The 20,917-nt window shown below is 38.6% G+C and overlaps 1 protein-coding gene and 1 pseudogene across 6 annotated transcripts in view; one reads left to right on the top strand and one right to left on the bottom strand.

Moving 5' to 3' along the window:
- Positions 1 to 20,917, top strand: part of TANC2 (tetratricopeptide repeat, ankyrin repeat and coiled-coil containing 2) — a 343,732-nt gene that overhangs the window by 128,756 nt on the left and 194,059 nt on the right. For all 6 annotated transcript variants that reach the window (XM_087917322.1, XM_087917326.1, XM_087917324.1 and 3 more), the window contains one exon: positions 2,090 to 2,161. In XM_087917322.1, coding sequence (XP_087773448.1) covers positions 2,090 to 2,161 — 72 coding nt within the window. The remainder of the gene's footprint in view (positions 1 to 2,089; positions 2,162 to 20,917) is intronic.
- LOC148124123 (uncharacterized) lies at positions 9,294 to 14,337 on the bottom strand (annotated as a pseudogene).

Below are 20,917 nucleotides of genomic sequence, written 5' to 3'. Positions count from 1 at the left end.
CAATCTTTTCTAATGAACCAAAGCATAATGAATGTGCACATTCATTGCATAGAAGGTTGGGTCATGCAAGCTTTAAAGTATTGCAGAAAATGCCTGACCTGGCTGTAGTTGAAATGTAAAAGATTGTGGCAAATATTTGGATTGTACTATTTGCAAAAAGGCCAAATTAAAAATATACCCTATCAGCAAAAGAAGTGATAAAATATCTGAAAGAAATTTTCAGTTAAGTGTATGTTGATTTAATTGGCCCTCTATCCTTATCATTGGGAGGGGCCAGATTTGCTTTGGAAATTGTTGATGATTTCTCATGGTGTGGGTTTTGTTATTTACTAAAAAGCAAAAAAAAAAGTGTTTCAATAATTTAAGCAATGGGTAATGTTTGTAGAAAGGAGCTATAATCAACATATAGGTCAACTACAAACAGGGACAATGTTCATGTCTAATATATTTCAGCAGTGACTGAGAAAGAAAGGCATAAACCATAGAAAAACCAACCCCTATATTCTGGCAGAGTATGGAATTGGTGAGTGCAGAAATGGTGTATGGAAATATGGAAGATGCATTACTAGCAGATGCAGGAATGAGTAAACTGTATTGGGGTAAGGCAATTTTAACTGCCAATTATTTAGGTAATAGACCTTTAGAGTTCAGCAATTAACCAAACTTGACCAAAGGGGTCAAGCTATTTTCTAAAGCTGCTGTAGGCCAGACAAGGAATAATGGATGGAAACTGAACAAGGAGAAATTTAACCTGGAAACAAGGAGAAACTTTCTGACCGTGAGAACAATCAACCAATGGAACAGCTTGCCCTCGGAAGTTGTGGGAGCGCCATCAGTTGAGACTTTCAAGAAGAGATTGGACTGCCATTTGTCAGAAATGGTGTAGGGTCTCCCACTTGGGCTAGATGACCTACAAGGTCCCTTCCAACTCTGATTATCTGTAAATATTGAGCATAGAGAATTCTTAGTAGATATTCTAAACTTCTGTGAAATAGTTCTTGGCAGGTTTTCTCAGAAGTAGTTTGCTATTGCCTTGTTCCTAGGGCTGAAAGTGTGAATGATCCAAGGCCACTCAGCAATCTTTGTGACTAAAATGGGATTAGAACTCACAGTATCATAGTTTTTACTCTGATTCCTTTACCAATATACCAGACTGGTTCTCTTCTGAATTGTTACTGACTTTGAAATTTAATTAATAAATGAGGCATTTAAATTAGCTGCATTTTGATGCACAATTTGGTTTCGGTCCTATATTGTATGATGTTTACATAGGTATGTAGTTATTAGTTATTACCAGTGACCATCGTGTGATCTTAACTGCATAATGCACAATTAATTTTTCCATGAAAAAGTTGATTTGGTCACTTTGTCTGCCACTATACCTTATATAAACAGTAAATATTTATGATTACCGAACTTTATGAAAGCTAATTTTAGTGTAATAGAGCACTTTATAGAACGATTAGATGATTCTCAAATGTAGATTTATTTTAGTATGTGATCAACTATTCTTTTGTGCTTTGGAGCACATGATTTGAATAAGAAAATAAGAGTTCAAGAAAAGTTATTTTTATGGTTTTAAATAAATCATAGAGGCATTGCTTTTAGAATGTTTACAAAAATAATAGTAGTTTAAGTGGTCCTCACTTAATAACCACTCATTCCGTAATTGTTCAAACTTATGACAGTACTGAAGGAGTGGTACTCACAACTGGTCCTCATACTTGAAACGGTCACAGCATCCCTGTAGTCATGTGATTGCCATTTCTGATTTTCAGTGCCAGCTTTCAGAGAGGTTATGATGACCAACATAATATCACACTTAAGCACAACATGGGGACTATTGGCACTATTGGCAATTTGAATTGTTGGAACTGCCATCACCAAGCCGCATGGTTAAGGGATATTGCTTTTTGCAACTATGTCATTCAGTAATGGAAATTTGACCCAATTACAGTAGTTAAGTGAGAAATACTTGTGACTAATCAGGCTGTTGTCTTTTAAGAGATAGTGATAGTGGAAGAGAAATTGTAGTTGCCTAATCTCTCTGTTGAACTGATCCTCTTGTTCTGTTTTGGTTCTCATGTAGATGGAGGAAGCGAGGAGCCACAAGATCGAAGGCAGACAAGCATAGATTATTGTCAGAGTCATTCTGGACAAGGTAAGTAAACAAATTTCAAATGAGATGTTCAATATTTATCTTTATTTAAAAGTATAATCAGCAATAATTCATGTTTTAAAGACATTCTGACTTTCAAAGAGAGAAATGAATTACTGTACATGCTTATCCCAAATTCTTTCTCCTACACAATAAATATTTATTTATGTATTTAATTCTATCCGCCTGCCTGCCTGCCTATCTAGTTTTTGCCCTTCTTGCCAGGAAGTGATTCTATTGATTATTACATAGGCTTTATTAAGAATATCTCAAAAATAACTAAACATGCAAAGAAAAAAAATCACAGTAAATTGAATGTTGGTAAGCTGTGATTCTTGAGAAAATAGCTCTTGAGAATACAGCTCAGTTGTTCTATATTGAAATTAGCGGAGTATTCTGAAGAAGGAATATTCTCTCACTTCACTTAATCAGCTCTTGGCCAGCTATCTGTATATTTTCTTTCTGTATTTCTATTTCTACTGAGTTTTAGGTTTTTAGCCAGCTACATTCTACCCTCTTATAATACCTATTTGTTACATTATAGATTGATGACATTGTCTTGAAGAAAATCTATATCTTATAAAATTGAAGGCATCTGTATCAGTTAGAAACAGTTTTTCTAATTCAAGGCATAGACTTCCATATCTGTATTTCTGTTAATGTTTCTTGAAGATCATTAAGTAAATAACTTCTCTTTAACTTTTGTTGACCCTTCTCAATAAAAGTCACACTTGTCATTCCTTAAAACATTCAGTTTAATCACTTTATAAGGAAAACAGATAATATCTTCTCAATAATGCACTGTAAATGTAGTTTATGGAACGTGCCTCATAATAGTTAACAGATGGAGCTGTATGTTTGATAAAATAACTACTTACTTGAAATATTGTTCCTATTTATCTTAGATACCAAGAAATATAAGCATTTATACCTAATAATATTATCATACATACACAACAATAAAAAATCAAGAAGTTGGGTAAGCATGGGGAGAAAAGAAGGAATAGTTAGGATGTTATAAAGCAAAGACTGTAAAGCAGAACATGATTAAGGACTATATTACTCCTCCCAGATTACGTGGGGAAAATGTAGCGAGACTTCTGAGAATAAAAGACCATAATTTCTCTAAAGTTTCTCTCTTCAGAAACATTTTACTGTTCTCCAGGCGTATTACAACTTTTCTTCTTAAAACAAAAAGGTCCTATTCAGCATTCAGAATGCTATCTTTCTAAGCAATAAGGCGTGAAACCATATTTCATTTTTTTATCCCTGTAAAATATATATCTTCAGTTTAACCAAAAGTGAACTTCAGCTTAACTTTTGATGAACTAATTCACTGTATATATGTAACTGTTGTTTAGCAATTGCAATTGATTCTAGTGAAATATTTGCAAAGTGACAGGCAAACCATATGTGAGGTTCTGTTAATGTAATATTATAATAAAGTAGAATAAACAAATTTTGTGTTTTCTGTCTGGTCGGAGGCTGATGGCCAGTATTACTCTAATTCCAGTAAGCATTGCTGTCAGACACAGAAATTTGGGTGTAAGTATGTATAGTAATCAGAAAAGTATTTTTTCTACTATATATGCCCATATACTGTTGTATATGCAAATAGTTACTATCCAAGGCAATTGCTAAACAAGGACAACCTGTATTATCAATATAACATTAAAAGCAACACAGTAATAATAACTATTTTATGCACTAAAACAGGTTAAGGTACTATTCCTATATTTTCAAATTATATTCAAATTATATTTCAAATTATATTGAGAGCATAATATAATTTATGAAAAACAATGTGTAAAAAAACTTAAATTGTTGTATGATTCTACACCAATCAGCAGATAGTGCCTTTTGTGTTGTAATGTTTTCTATCTTAAATCTATCTAGCTTTATTTCCAAACCAAATCTTTTGCAGCAGCAAACCAATTTCCATTATGAATACATTGACTTTTCAGCTCTTGAATAGTCTCCAACTATTTGTGAATCTAGAAAAAAATCAGGCAAAAAACCTAATCGCTTAATAAAAAAGAAGTTTTACTTTGTATCAACATGAATTTAGCCTTTATATTCGGTTCTTTCATTCTGGATAGGAGTCTGGACGTAAATACCCAGATTTAGCAATCTTTTATTATCTTGAATCTGAAGAAGAAAAAAGAAGAGAGAGAGAAGGTATTAGGTATGAGGTAAGAATATTAATTGCTGGCTTAAGTTGATTCTGAAGAATTTTCTTTCTGCAATATAGCTGGAAAAAGCTAAAAAAAAATCTTTTACCTCGGTCCTGGACTGGTGTTTTTACAAATTCTGGAATGGTTCACATTATCTGAGCAATATCTGAAGATTAGCTATTATAATTCTTCTGGATAAGAGATTTCACTTTTTCCTGTTATCCTGATTCTTATACTCAGTTGTCTTGTTTCAACAACTTTGCTGTTTCTATCTTTTGTCTGCATGTTCCTTAATTCCAAATGCAAAGTATAATTTGCATTAATAATATATAATTTGTTATATTATTGAAGTTCCAGATTTTTTTGGTTTCTATTGAACAGATATAAAAGTGTCAGTAGTTAGAAATATAATTTTTCTGAATATTAATGTAGCATTAATATGGGAGACCATATGCTTAGCAGAAAATGGGAGAGCTTATGCTTAGATTTCTTAATATTCTAGAACCTCTGATATTCTCCTCTCATGTTTATGCCTCTGGATTCAAAACATGGAGATTGAATGCATGGAGTCAACTGGGCATGAATTGGACTTCCTGATATTATCCACATGAAATATGTGGTGTAGCTCATAGGCAGCCTTGGATACACAGATATAAAGTTGTACCCATTATTCTAAATTCCAGGAAGTTCTCAACCTTTAGGGATCTTTTCTCTCCTATTATTACTAAAGAAAAATTGTTACCAGTAGATATTCCTAATCTTCTAGTGTTTTATGCAATGGGCATTAGTCTAGACTTAAACCAAATAAGTTGAAGAGGGGCTTTTGCTCTGTCTGTTCTAGGGATTTGTGACAATACAGTGGTACCTAACTCAAAGCAGTAACTATGAGAGGCATCTAGAAGTCCTAGTGGACAACCACTTAAATATGAGCCAGTACTGCACCAGTTACCAAAAAAGCAAATGTTGTCCTAGGGTGCGTTAACAGAGGATAGTATCAAGGTCACATTAAGTGAAAGTAATTAGTACCCTTTGAGTTGTTTGCTGGCTGCCTGAAATTGAGAAAATGTCAATCAGTTACACACCCAAAACTTTTGCTTTCTAACTAACTCTAGCACATTCTTGTAAATTAAAAATCAATTTTTATGATACTGGACAAAATAATTTCATATACATGTTGACTTTAGTACTTTTTTGCAGTGTTTTTGCAGTTTTTCACTTTCTAACTGGTAACCCTACACATATCAGTTTATAAATTCGAAATCTTAAGTTTTAATATAATATATACTAACATATGCTTTAGAGCAGGGGTGTCAAACTCAAGGCCCAGGGGCCAGAACTGGCCTGTGGGATTCTTAGATTTGGTCCAGGGGGCCGACCTGGAAACAGTGAAGGACTTACCCGCAGTGCCTCTGCCAATGAAAATGGAGCTCAGGGGGGCTGCTGGCAGAAAGCTGCAGGAGGCAGTCCGGCCAATAATAGGACCCGGGAGTGCTGCCTATAGCTGCCCTGAGCTCCGTTTTCGCTGGCAGAAGGCTGCAGGAGGCCATCATGGCTGAAAACTGAGTTTGAGAACCCATTTTCACTGGCAGAGTGCTCAGGCTACCACAGGTGCCCCCGACACAAGTGATGTCAAGCTGGCCATGCTCCCCTGCCCCCTCGAGGTCAAACACAACCCTGATGTGGCCCTCAATGAAATCGAGCTTGACACCCCTGCTTTGGAGCATACCTGGGAACAGAATGAACAAAATTGGATCTTTCCTTCCTGTTTGATTTGTCTTTCATATTTGAACTCATGGTATATATATATATATATATATACATATACATGTGTGTATGTGTGTATATATATATATATATATATATATATATATATATATATATATATATATATATATATATACTTAATATATATATACTTAAGAGAATTTATTGCAGGAACACTCCCTATTTATCTCTGCATACCTGTTAGGGATTTAATTGTTAGTAGTTGTTATCAGCAACCTGCATAAGTGTTGTAAGTAATTTCCAAAACAAACAAACAACAGCAACAACAACAAACAAAAAACACCCTGCTTCTTTCCTTCTCTTTTCTGGAAAGCTAGCATGCAGTATTGGCTAGCTGGTGCAACATCTGATGAATTGCTGAAAGTACCTGCTCTGTTTGAATTGTGGAGTTTCTAATTATTTTGAAGTTGATCTGTTCTTCCTTTCCTCCTGAGTTGACTGGAATCAAGAACCATTTTGTAAGTAAATACTCTAATCATACTAAGCTTGCTTTTGAGACAAATTACCCAGATTGCTCTTTGAAGAGTTCAGAAGGGCATCATCCAACAATTAAGAGCTGCTCAAAAGTAGGATTTAAGGAAACATTTAATCTGACTGTATTTGCTCTCAATTAGATTCGGCTATTCGCTTTTCTGCCTTAATGAATTTCTAGCCATGAATGGTTTTATTGTGAAGACTTGTTCAAAATCAGTTTGTTTGAACTGTATTTCAATCATGGCCCAACATAAAGCAAATAATATTACAATCTTTAAAAAAATAACAGTAATACAATCATACAACAAAGAAAAAAGATATAAACAAAGATAAAAAATGCATACATACATACATACTTATTTATTTATTTAATTTATATTGCTGCCTATTCGCCCATGGCTCGAGGTGGCTTACACATTGTAAAACCATATTTAAAACAAACAAACAAAAAAAAACAATGAAAACTAACAAAAAGAATTAAAAAAATGAAAAAGTACAATAGAACAAAATCTGGGAAAAATAAAAAAAATAACAAATCACCCCTCAACTCCCACCCCCCACCCCGATGACAGCAGATCACACTAGCCATTTGATGGGCTCCATCCCACTGTGGGTTTCCCAGGCCCGTTGGCAAAACCAGGTCTTCAGTGCCTTTCAAAAGAGTGCTAGAGTGGGGGCCATTCTAATTTCTGGGGAAATGATATTCCAGAGAGAGGGGAGTCACCATGGGGAAGGCCCTTCTTCTGGGTCCCACCAGGTGTATCTCCCTCAGGGATGGGACCCGCAACATTCCCTGCCTCACCGCTTTAATGGATCGGGTAGATGTGAGCAGCAAGAGACGTTCCCTCAGATAACCCGGTCCCAAGCCATGAAGGGCTTTAAAGGTGACAATCAGCACCTTGAATTGTACCCGGAAACAAATTGGTAACCAATGTAGCTCCTGCAGGAGAGGTGACACGTGCATACCAGGGTCTGCACAAAACCATGGGGCCACTGCATTTTGCACCAACTAGAGCTTCCAGATGCTCTTCAAGGGCAGCCCCATGTAAAGTGCATTGCAATAATCAAGTGACTAGAGCATGAGTGACTGTGAGTAGGGACCTTTGGTCCAGGAAAGGGCGTAACTGGTGCACAGCCCGCAGTTATGCAAAGACCCTCCTGGCCACAGCCGCTGCCTGCTCTTCGAGTAAGAGTTGTGAGTCCAGGAAAACCCCTAGATTACACACAGGGTCTGTTTGGGGTAGTGCCAACCTATCCAAGACCAAAGGTGGCAGTTCTCTCTGAGCCAATGAACCTCCCCAACCCAGAGCCACTCGGTCTTGCAAGGGTTTAGTTTCAACCTGTTGCTCCCCATCCAGTCCCTAACAGCCTCCAGGCACTGTAAGAGGGAGGACACAGCAACACTTAACTCACCATTGGCTGAGACATACAGCTGAGTATCATCAGCATATTGGTGATACCTCAGTCCATGGTGATGGATGATCTCACCCAGCGGTTTCATATAAATGTTGAACAGGAGCAGAGAGAGTACCGAGTCCTGTGGAACCCCATAAAGCAGTGGGTGAGGGCTGGATCTCTCCCCTCCTATCAACACTGACTGAGACTGACCACAGAGGAAGGAAGTGAACCAAGACAGCACAAGGCCTCCCACTCCCATCCCCCGAAGCCCCCCCAGGTCAATGGTATCAAAAGCCGCCAAGAGGTCAAGTACAGCAAGGATGGATATACTACCCCATCCCGCTCCTGCCAGAGATCATGAAAAAGTGCAACCAATGCCGTTTCTGTCCCAAATTCAGGCCTGAATCCTGACTGGTAGGGGTTGAGATAATCCAGAAACCTCTGGAGCTGTTGTGCGACCACCTTCTCAACAACCTTCTCCAAAATGGGAAGATTGGAGACAGGTTGGAAATTATCCAACCGGGTGGAGTCCAGCGATGGCTTCTTAAGAAGAGGGCGAACCACAGCCTCCTTAAAGTGCTGGCGCACCATCTCCTCCTGTAGAGAAGCATTAATCACCACCAGAGTCCACCCGCCTGTCACCTCTTGGGAAGCTTTCACAAGCCAGGAGGGACATGGGTCTAAAGTATATGTGCTCACGTGCATACCCCCTAGGATCCTGTCCACTTCTTCAGGAGCAACAGGGTCAAACTGTTCCCAGATAACAGGGCAAGAACCTTCATCAGGAGCTTCCACCGGACCAGCAACCATGCTGGCATCTAACTGGGAACTAAGTCGAGCAATTTTGTCTTCCAGAAAATCCGCAAATTCCTCAGCACGCCCCTTCAGGGGACCTCAATCTCCTCTTTCTCTAGGAGAGACAGCTCACTTTAAAGAGGGTTGCTGGGCAATTACCTGCAGACACAAAGTATTTACACTTCGCTGCACAAATCGCTACAAGTTAGGCCTTAGTAGAAGCTCTTACCCATGTTTGATCGAGTTCATCTCCTGTCTTCCACCAGCAGCACTCTAGACATCTCCTCATGCATTTCATCCCTCTCAGTTCCTCTACATACCATGGGGCACAGAGAGGTCTATGGGTGAGGAGGGTTTGCAAGGGAGCAATCCTATCCAGAGCCTCAGTCACCTTCCTATTCCAAACAGTGACTAAGAGCTTGGCTGGACTGCATAATTGATCTATAGTTATAACCCCCAGCTCCTTCTGGAACCCATCTGGGTCCTTAAGTTGATGTGGGTGGACCAATCTAATAGGTCCTGTCTCCCTGCAAGGGGATGCAGCTTTTGAGAAACTCATTGTGATCTGACCATGACAAGGGGACCAAGGACAGGTCCAACAATTCCAGGTCACATAGACATTGTTCCAACAAGAACACCAAATCGGGAATGTGAGCACTATTATTAGTCGGGCTCTGGATAATCTGGGATAGTCCCATGCAAGTCATAGTTTCCATGAAATCTCAGGCTACCTCTGCCTCCACCCCCAGAGAAGGCAGATTGAAATCCCCCCAGAATTATAAAAATTCCACCGCCAGTCCTGTGGTGAGGTCCAGGAGCCCAGGTAGGGAAGCTGCTATGCAGCAGGGAGGCTGGTACAGCAGCAGCAATCCCACCTGATCCCTTGACCCCAATCTAAGAACAAGGGTCTCATAACCGGGGACTTGTTGAACAGTGCCCCTGGAGGCTACTAGAGATTCTCTCCTAACAACAGCCACACCTCCTCCCCGGTCCTGAGATCTAGACTGATACCATGTTCGATAACCCACTGGGCACATTTCTATAAGGGGAACGCCTCCCTCTGGGCCTAGCCAGGTCTCAGTTATACAAGCCAGATTATCCTTCTCTTCGAGGATCAAATCGGCAATAAGGCTAGCCTTATTGTAGGCTGATCTCACAATTAAAAGTAGCAGTCTAAGACCAGGGCCACCACAGATCTGCTGACCAGGAAAATGAGGTGAGTGCAATGGGGCAGAATATGAGGTTGTGTTCTCCTTTAAAAAGGGTGAAAAACAGGAAAAAAACATACTTCCACTGACAGACTGTTGGGGGCAAGGTGAGCCTTACAGGTACTATAGCATTTGCTCTCAGCACCCTCAAACTCACACCACCACTTGTTGCTGAAGAGGGGTCACATCCAGCCTCCCTTATCTCCCAACACACTTGTAATACATCCACTAGATGCATAAACGGCACCCTGCCCAGTTGCTCTCGCCCACCAAGTAGAGAGCCACTCTTTCTCACCAGCTCTCACCTGGAGGAAAAGGGACCAACATACTCTCATTCAGGTTTCCCCCCCAGCCTCAGGATCCCCCAAGCAACCCTCCCAGGCCCGACCACAAAACACCCACAAAACCACAGAAGCAAGACTGCAAATGGTAGCCAGAAAAAATAGCCAGAAAGGCCTGCTATGCTGCATTGTAAATTTAGCAGTTTTGTCTACAATGTCTCATGAAATTCACAGTTTCAAGCTCTCACTCATCAGTTAATCTCCGAAATCCCAACAGTAGCCTGCCACTCTCCACAGTGTTATTAACCACGAGTAGGCCAGCTGTCAACAAAGGCCAGAGAAGCTTGTCTCTTCTATCAGCTCTGCCTCCATCAGATCACCCACACCATCAATTCAGAGCTGCAGCTTCTCAGACCAGGGTTTAGCTTCAGTCAGGGGAGTCCAGGGGGAGATCAGGGAAGCAACACAATCGTCAAATTGTCTACCTCCTCTGCTCTGTCTCTCCATCTCACCTTCCAACTGTCCTTATATCATATGCCAAACAATCATAAAATTGTGAAAATAAAATGTTAATTAAAGCCACAAATATTTTTATTAGGTATGTTCATACAGAATACGAATGAAAAGTATCATATTTTTTAAAAAGAAATATACTGACAGCAGTTTCTCACAACAGTGGTAAAAAGATTTCTTGATGACAAGATTGGGAGACTAAAATTGGAGAATGCAATAATGGAAAATTGTTTGCATAATATTCAAAGCAAGTTTAACCCAAATACAAGCAGAATTAATTTCCTTATATTAACCCTGATGGATCCGCAACTGGCTGACAAACCATACTCAACGAGTAGTCCTTAATGGGTCTAAGTCTATATGGAGGGAAATAAGCAGCAGGGTGCCACAAGGTTCCATCTTAGGCCCAGTACTCTTCAATATCTTCATTAACGACTTAGATGAGGGAATAAAAGGGGAACTTACCAAATTTGCAGCTGATACTTAGCTGGCAGGAATAGCTAACACCCAAGAAGATAGGCTCAAGATCCAGATGGATCTTGACAGACTAGAACACTGGGCCATATCTAACAAAATGAAATTCAATGTAAAGAAAGGTAAAGTCCTATACTTAGGCAAGAAAAACCAAAAGTACACATATAGATAGACTGGGTGAAACCAGGCTTAATAGCAGTAACTGTGAGAGAGATCTTGGAGTCTAACCAGCTAAATATGAGCCAGCAGTGTGCAGCCGCCGCCAAATCCTATGTTGCATTAACAGGGATAACAGGGATGCCCTCAGGTGCTTTGGAGACAGTTTGGAGACTGTTTGTAAGGCTTAACCACCCATGTGCCACGCACCTCTGTGCATGCGCAGCAGGTACTCGACAATCAGCTGGCTGGTGAGAGGTGCACGCACATGCGCAGAAGACCTCATCTGGGGCAACGGCTCACGTGCCTGCAGAGATGGTTCTCCATGCCACTTCTGGCACGCATGCCATAGGTTCGCCATCACAGTTATAGGTAATACACAGCCCAAAGAGTATTCAGAGTGGAAGCTGTGAGTGGGAAAATAAGGAAAAAAAAGTAATTTCTGTAGGCATTGTCTCCTGTGTTTGACCCATCTCAATTCCCCCACCCCCCAATAGTTAAGTATTTGGAGAGGGAGACATTACAAAAGAATAAGCAGGCACCTAATGGAGAATACACCATTGTGTTTTCTAGATGTCCAACCAAAAATTAGCAAACAGAATGTTTCTGAATAGTAGAAAAGCTATTTCCAGCCTTTCTTATCTTCAGACACATGAGATTTTGTGTTCTTGTGATTGTTCTGATGGCTAGAAAGTACCTCTTTCTACCATTCCAAAATTTATGTTTGCTAGCTGGTAAATGTAATGTTTGAAGGATGGAAAGGCTGGCACACAGCCTTTCTCTATGTTGGGCTAGAAAAGGAAGCATTGATCTTTGGAATCTTTGCTTCTTTTCTCTGACTTATTGCAGGAATTCCTTCCTATGCACGGAGGACAGTTGCCTGCCTTTTTTCTGCAGGCAACTCTTTCACACCATTTGTTTAAAGATGCATGTGGTAATTTAATGCCTCAACTAGCAGGGCCTGGATTGTGGTTGTTGAGCAAAGCAGTCACATGGGCATTTCATTTAATGACTTGCAACCAAAATTTCAGGCCCTGTTGTGATCAAAAGTCTAGGAGTACTTATAAATGCATGCATTGGTTGAAAAGTTATTTTTTTTCATAAAGTTGTAATTTCAAACAGTCACTGAACAAGGCAGTTGCTAAGTAAGGGCTATCTGTAGCTCCATTCAAGTTAATTTCCAAGCATAAGGTAGACTCATGGCATTTAAAGAAGCATTAATTTTGTAAATCTTATTTATTATGCAGAACTCACTTCTTTGTTGTTTAAAATGATGCTTCTGAGTTTGCATTAGGAACACCATCAGTGCCTCTGTTTTGAGACCCCTATTATTTGTTGAAAGGAACTTAGCAATCAGGGGCAGTATTCAGTAGGTTTGACCAGTTCTGGAGAACCAGTAACAGAAATTTTGAGTAGTTTGGAGAACTGGCAAATACCACCTCTGGCTGGCCCTGCCCCCATCTATTCTCTGCCTCCCATGTCCCAGCTGATCAGCTGGCTCTTTTTTTGTTGCCCTGCACAGGAAAAATCTGAAAGCAGGTTAGTGGGGTGGGGAGGGAATGTGATTTTGCTATGCCCACCAAGCCAATCCCATAGAACCGGTAGTAAAAAAAATTGAACCCCACCACTGTTAGCAATGAAACACATCATTAATCACTGAATCTAGCTTTAAGAAAAAACATTTTATCCCATCCCGATTCACCCAGATCAGAAAAATCTGAAATGCATAGAGACCTTGTAGAAACTTACATAATATTAAATCAGATTGACACATGTTTTTCTTTTGTTTTTAGTCTCATATATTATATCACTAGTTGACAGAAAGGTAAGGGTGAGTATCTTTTCCTTAAAACCTGATTTTTTTTCCCCGTTATGAATCACTGTCTTCCGTCTGGAAGTTGAGTCATAGCAACTGAACTTATTTTCTTCCGATTTGAGATATTGAGATAATGACAAGCAATTTCTTCAGTCTCATAACTGGATGTTTTAAACAAAAGATTGATCAATCTTTTGTCTGAAATGGTATAAGGTCTCCTGCTTGAATAAGGGCTAGAAGACTTCCAAGGTCCTTTCCAACTCTTATTCTCTTATATTGTCACACACTTTAAGGAAACCCTTAGATTGATGCAGAAATACCCCTAAAGAAATTTAGGAGTTGGCACATTCCAACAACCCTTTGCCTACTAGACTTCTCCTAACCAACTTGTTTAAACTGAAGAAACTGCTTGTATAGGCAGAGAAACATCTTAAGCCAACAAGAAAATAAAATCCAGTTGCCAGGACTTAATTTCCAGACAATTCTACCTGGATGTCTTAGAATCTGAGTAACATTGCTATTTACAATTGATTGATGGTGATTTTGTTAATGCTGGTGGTGTTCAAGTGATACTCCAGTTATTTTGGAATTGCACCCAAGGCTCTTATTACTATTGGAGCTGCCTCTGCTTTCTTTTGCCACAGTCATTCTATGGTTATGTGGCGAGTGCCTATCTGTTTGAATTCTAAAGTTTCAGAGCAATTCTTCATTTTCTATGACTATCTCTATGTTATGGTCCCACTAGATCTTGCTTGCAGGAAATTGATATTTCTGGCAGATCTTCCAATGTACCATTGTTGCTAATTTGTTCTGCCATTGTTTGTAGTTTGTGCAATCTTCTTGCAAAAGCTAACCAGGTAGTCTACTACTTTGTCACCTTCTTTGCAGTGATGGCATTTGCTGCCTATTGCTGTCATTTCAATTCTGGCTTTTTATACATTTGTTCTTAAGGTTTGATCTTATGCAGGCAGAATTAGCTATTTGTTTAAATTTCCAGCTCTTGTTATCTGCTTTGAGTGCTATTTTTTTTAACATACAGGCTATATAATACTTTGTCTTCCCGTGGATCTTTTCTCTTCTTTATCTGGTCTTTTCTGTAGGCCATTTTGGTCTCTCCAATACTCAATAAGCCTTCCTGATATATAGGTAGTCCTCAACTTGATTCACTTAACAACTGAGGCAAGAAATGTCATAAAATGGGGCAAAACTCACTTAACAAATGTCTCATTTAACAGAAATCTTGGGTTCAATTTTGGTTGTAAGTTGAGGACTACCTGTACTAGCTTCAATGTATCTTCACTCTTCACTATTCTTCAGATACTCTTCCAATGTTATTTTTTCTTCTTTGACTGTCTGGTGTATTTGCAACATTCCACACCCACCTATTTTCCTTGGTAAGTAGAGTCTATCCACATCTTTGCATGGATGATGGGCATGATTCATTGTCATTGTTTTTCTGGTCTTTCTATTCAAAGCTTTCAGTTCTGCTTAAATCCAGTCCACTATTCCAGCTGTGTATCTAATGTCTGCAATTTCCCATGTGTTAATTGCCTTAATGGTATTTCCCCTGCTGAGTTTGGACTTTCCTACCAGTAAGCTAGAATCGAAGAAATTTCCTGTATGAGAAGCTAAAAGTTTTCAAACAAACAAACAAAAAAACAAGACAATCCAGTTGCCTTTTGGAAAAAATGTCTTTGGGACAACCAGGTCCTGGATGATTGAGAATCTCCATAGACAATACAGGAGATAGTTGTCTCATGTCATGCACAACCAATACTTGCTAGAAATTCTTGCAGCACCTTTAATGTTGTAGGCCTCTTAGCAGCTTCTCAGATCAGTTGTTTTCTTGTTTTTTCATTAATTTGGGGGGGACATCCAGTTCTTCGAAATGCCATTGTTGTCCAGCATTTTCTTCACTTGTTGAAGACTTATGCTTGGAAATTTTTTTATACCATTTTCTTGACTGATACCTTCTGACAATGAGATCCTTTTGATGTTTTGCAAGCTCTTTGCAGACCATGCCTTTTGTTGCCAGAGGCAACTGAGTAAATGTCAGAAAAATCCTACTACCACAGCTGAGCTCTTTATATAGGCTTGATCAGAGTCACTTTTAACTGATGGCAGGTGTATACCGACTGCTATTCAATATCAGTTTGAATGTGTTCTGAACGCAGCCATATCCCTATTTATAACAAGGTGTGCGCACTTATATAACCAAATTACTGAAAGATTTATTTTATTATTATTCTTACCAAAAACAATATCAGTTTGTTTTTTAATTGAATTGTACAGCCTATGTTGTTGTTGTTAATTGTGAACTCATGTCCAACCCATCGCAGCCCCATTGACAACGTTCCTCCATCTAGCCACCTTATTCTCTTATGCTTTTCTCCAGTGAGTCCTTTCTTCACATTAGGTGGCCAAAGTATTTGAGTTTCATCTTCAGGAGCTGGCTTTCTAAAGAGCAGTCAGGGTTGATCTCTTTTAGGATTGACCGGTTTGATCACCTTGCAGTCTAAGGGACTCGCAGGAGTCTTCTCCAGCCCATAGTTCAAAGGCCTCAATTCTTTGGCGGTCAGCCTTCCTTATGGTCCAACTTTCACAGCCAGACATTGCCACTGGGAAAACCATAGTCTTGACTATACACATTTTTGTTGGCAGGGTGATGTCTCTGCTTTTTAGTATGCTGTCTAGATTTGCCCTAGCTATATAGTACAGCCTGTATGTTATAATAAAAGTGGGGGAAATTCTGATTTATCTTAGTCTGATTTTTTACATCTCAGTAATGTGACATTTTAACAGGCTTGTGTAGACTTTATATATCCACTGTATTTCAAATGAATCAGCGATATATCCTACTGTTTATGCATGGCTTTCTTTCTATGTGATGCCAAAGATATAAGCTGAGCTCTCATAAATGTTGTACTGTAATTCCTTATTGCAGATAAAAAAGCATCAAGAGTCAAATTGATTAGGAAGAATCTTTAGTTCCTAATAACACTTCCATCTAATATATCTTGTAATATTAACAATAATTTATTTAGTCTCCATCTATTCAGTCTCTATTTATTCTAACAATTATTGGGTTATGAGTTGTAGAAGTAGGAGCTGTCACTTCCATGTCTATTACGTAATTAAACAAAAAATAAAAAATATAGTGTGTGCCTATTCTTGAATATATTTTAATGAACGGAAGAGTGGTAGATATGTGTTTCCTCTGAAGGATGTTTATATTGCCACACTTCAAGAATGATAAAGATGGCATATAAAATATTTTGAAATATTTTGAAGAACTTTGCAAAAGTTTCTTTTGGATGAAATCGTTTTATCCATATTTGGGAGAAAAAAACCTCATTCATGAATATCTCAAAGAATTAAGCTATCTCCATCTGAGCATATATCAGGGCAGTTATCTTTTCCAGATTTTCCAGTCGGAAAGCATATTAAAAATCTTCCTTCTTGAACTTGTTTCTCAACATCCATGGCATATATTGATATTCTTTTTTTTTCTGTCTATCCAAGGCAATCAGTTTGACCAAGTTGCTTACATTCTAAGATTCCATGATTATTTTAATATGTGTCCTTAGAACACTGTTTTGTTTTGTTAAAATTTTTTTAATCTTTTAAAAGAGCTATCCAGATGGCTAAAATTATCAATATTTTGATTTGATCCATCATAATCAACATTGAACAAAGTTATATGGAAGTATAAGTAGTTTGTTCCAGTTTTCTTCTGTCTGTTTTTTTATCTTTGTTCAATTGATGTAGCTAAAACTGCTTAATCCAATTTTTCGTCTGTCCTCATTCTTTGTTCTCCTGATCTGTTGTTACTGCATTCTATATGTCATCAACATAATGCACAAAAGCTTGGTCCACATCTTTATTGTCTCCAAAATGGAATAGAACATCTATATCTACTCTTCTTATTCTGAAGAATAGTTATCAAAAAATCTCTTGATTCTCCTCTTTCTGAGTATGTCCAGAGATATATCTGATGCAATCTCGTGTATTACAGTCTCAATTAATGGATTCCACGTTTTAAGAGAATTTCAGTTCTTTTTAGTCCTGGCATTACTTCTTTAATTTTAGAATATGTGAATTTGATAAGTATATTCTATAACAGTTTTCTGCTTTGTACTATCCAAGAACATATTCTGTAGGCTTCTTAAATTTAAATTTTCATCTATAGCTAGATCAGGATAAGTCTCAAGGACATTCATTTCTCTTCTCTTTCCATTCATTTCATTTCTCTTTCCATATCTTCTTTACTGAAATCCTTAGATATATCTTTGAAACTCAAATTATGTCTGCATATTTATTTTTTGATTAGTTCTAATTTGGGTTCCAGTTTACTGAATTCTGTCTCTTGAGACAATTGAAGACAACGTCAGATGTTCCCTCTTCAGTTCTTAATTTCTTAATTTTAATGTTTTACTGAGTCATTGGTTTATTATATATCTAATTAATATCAGCCTTGAGAGAACTTGAATTTTGCTTTTAAATTTTGATATATTCACTGAATTAAAGTAATGAGATTATTTTCCTTTCTGTGAAACTCTTATGTCAGATTTTTTTTTAAGGTGAGGAAAGGCACTAAAGGGATCAAGCATGTTTTCTTCCATTTTGAATTCTTCTCTGCTATCAGATTAAGTTAGTAAATAATACATTTTAAAAAAATTGATTTATGCTTAAAATTCTTATTTATTAAATTAAAAGGATTAAAACTTTACTATGGAATTATTTAAAAGTTCAGTAATATTCATTCACATAGTATATAAATGCTTGTTCTTAATATTAGTCTTCCATTAAAAATTAAATGCCATTTTCATTATTAACATAATTAACATAAAATTTTATTAACATAAAATTGAACATTTAATTTAATTTTGTCCTTATGTTGGAGCTCCCTCTTGTGGCTAAAATATATATGTAAAAGATTCTTTTAAAAGCCAGTTTTCGCCATTATGAATATAGTAGTTTGAGTGATGCATGTCAGAATGGAGCAAACAGAATAAAGTAGACGTTTCCAAATTAAGCTTTAGCCATGCAAATGCACTGAAGAAGTTTGAAATCAAGGTGTTGATGCCTTTGAATTTTTCAATAAAAAAGTCAAAATAAAAAAAAGTAATAAGTAATTTAATTCAGAGTATGGTGCTCCTTCCCGGCCCATTAAGCTTTATTTGTATTCAGCACATCACCCAAACTTCAATGGCAAGGGACTAAGTAATATCTGTGCTGTCATATAAACTCAAAAAGTTTGAATGTTTGGCTATGACTGAATATAGAACAGTTCTACTTATTCTTCTACTTTCATGCCATATTTTCAGGCTTCTGAAAATAGTCTTAGTGTCTTAGAAGCCTTAGTGATGGAATACAACAAAATTATGAGAAACCCACTTCTTCCTATGCACGCTGATCTTCCTCATCTATCAATTGGCAAGCTTAAATCCAGGAAGCCCTCTCTGGCACTTGCTCAATAGCTGTCTAACAACTTTGACAACAACACACAATGGAAAGCCAAATGGGCTGCTGAATGCCCAGATACAGGCAGTTACATGGATCAGGGGTTACCAACCTTTTGGACCTCAGGGACCACCAAACTCATAATTTTAAATCCCGTGAACCAGAGAGCATGGGAAAATCCCCCAAAAAGTCTGCAGGAAAATTCCCCACCCCATTTTCCTACCGATTGATCATTTTTTATTTGGGATCGCAGGATACCATCTCCAGCTCTGTTCTCGGGGCAGGAGAGAGAGACACTTTTGGCTTCATGCAAGGAAAGCAGCAGAAGCAGCAGAAGTCTTTCTTTCTCTCCCCCAAACTCTGCCAGAAATGAGTCTTTGTGAGACTTGTCACACCGGCACAGCTTCTTGGAGCAGGATTGTTAGGAATTGATAGTCACCTAACAGTTGGATTGGAAATATATAAACCAGGATAGACATTTAATACTGTTTTTTAAGGGAATGCTAAAATTGTAATTGCGTGTGGTTCCTCAAACAGCCATAAGACGGAGCCAGAAACCTGGGTTGTTAGTTCTGTAGTTGTTAGTTGCTAATTGCTAGATGTACTGATCGTCGATGTTCTTGGTTCCTGCATTTTTCCCTATTGACTGTTGCTGATTGTCGTTCTTCTTGGATTGCTCTGAGTCTATTTACTGAACTATTTATGATACTAGACTTTGATTTTGGATTATCCCTGGACTGAGTACTGATTCCTTTAACCATGTATGACTTGGACTGTTTGTTGGACTTTGCTTAACTGTTTGCTGGAAGTAAAACCTACATTTTACTATTCAGTGTATCTGTGTGCTGGTCGTGTGTTATTCAACATCACTCTCACTACGTCTCCCTGTGTGCACTTATTCTCCTAACGGGGAATTACCTCAACAAGGATGCCTTGCAGGGTCCCAAAGACTCATTTCTGGCAGAGTTTGAGGGAGAGAAAGAAAGACTTCTGCTGCTTTTTTGTGTGCATCCAAAAGCAGAAGAAGAAAGAAGTGGAAAGAACTAGCCTGATGGCCAGGTGCGTGGGGCAAATTCCCCTCTTCCGCCCTTTCCCCCCTCCCCTCACTACCTTGTGTTGTTCACAATGCAAGGGACGCAAGCCTTGTGTTCCTGTGGGCCATGTGGGTGGCACAGCCTTGTGTTCCCGTGCAGCCTGGATTAATTGCTTTGAGGGTGCTCTGGGGTGACATTTCTCTGCGGACCACCAAAATTTTCTCACAGACCACCAGTGGTCCCTGGCCCACTGGTTGGCGATCCCTGACATAGATGACCCTACACGAAAGGTGCAAGGTTTTGATCTTCCTCATCAGCATTAGTTAACTCTGAGGAGGATCCGTCTGCCAGAACTCATTGTTTAAGTGGGATCTTGTCTCTGACTGTGGTGCTCCTTGACAAAATATCCATCACCTTGTGTCCAAATGTCCATCAAGAGCTTACACTGGCCCAACATCTTGTCCTTGAATGACTGGGTGGACTGAACATTAACATTTGAACCACTATAAGTCATATTTGCCACACGCTAAATAAAATAAAATAAATTCAAACTTATTTACATTGGTAAAGCCTTTACATTGGTGACTTGCTTTTATCCACCCTTCTCCATCTAGAGGTTTTCGCCTCATGTAAGAACTTAAGGCAAAACAATATAGCTTGCCCATTATGATTGTGTGTTGCAATGGCTGTTAAGTGAAGCAGCTTATTTAGTGACTTCTCTCTTCTCTTGTCATTAAATGGAGAACAGGGTGCCTCTAGGCCAAGGAAATTTCTGAAAAGATTATACAAATTGTGTTTGGGAAACAAAACAGATTGCTTTGTCCCTCAGCTGCATGGTCTGATTCCACAAGTGTCTCCACCATCATTCACAGGGCCCAAATTGTATTCTGGTATCACCACAATTCTGGAAATGCACTATGTAGCCAAGGGACAAATTGCTGCATTTTGTTGCCTTAGTGCAGTTTGCACAGCACTGCACTGCAGTAGTTTTCTGCAACTTTCAGAAGCTTTTTGTAGCACTGTGCAACTTTATTAAGGCAGGAAATTGAGTGGCTGCCATTTTGTCCCGCCCTCCAAGTGAACAGGGCAAAATGGCAGCCATTTGGCCAAGAAACACATGGCGTGCCCTACTTGTGTAACACAAGGTCCAGAAACATGGTAAGTTTTTTATGGGAGACAGTTGTACGG

Source organism: Pseudonaja textilis, chromosome Z (genome assembly GCF_049901715.1).
Source record: "Pseudonaja textilis isolate UNSWEBS1 chromosome Z, rPseTex1.2, whole genome shotgun sequence".
Classification (NCBI taxonomy): Eukaryota; Metazoa; Chordata; class Lepidosauria; order Squamata; family Elapidae; genus Pseudonaja; species Pseudonaja textilis.
This window is presented reverse-complemented; position numbering and strand designations above follow the sequence as displayed.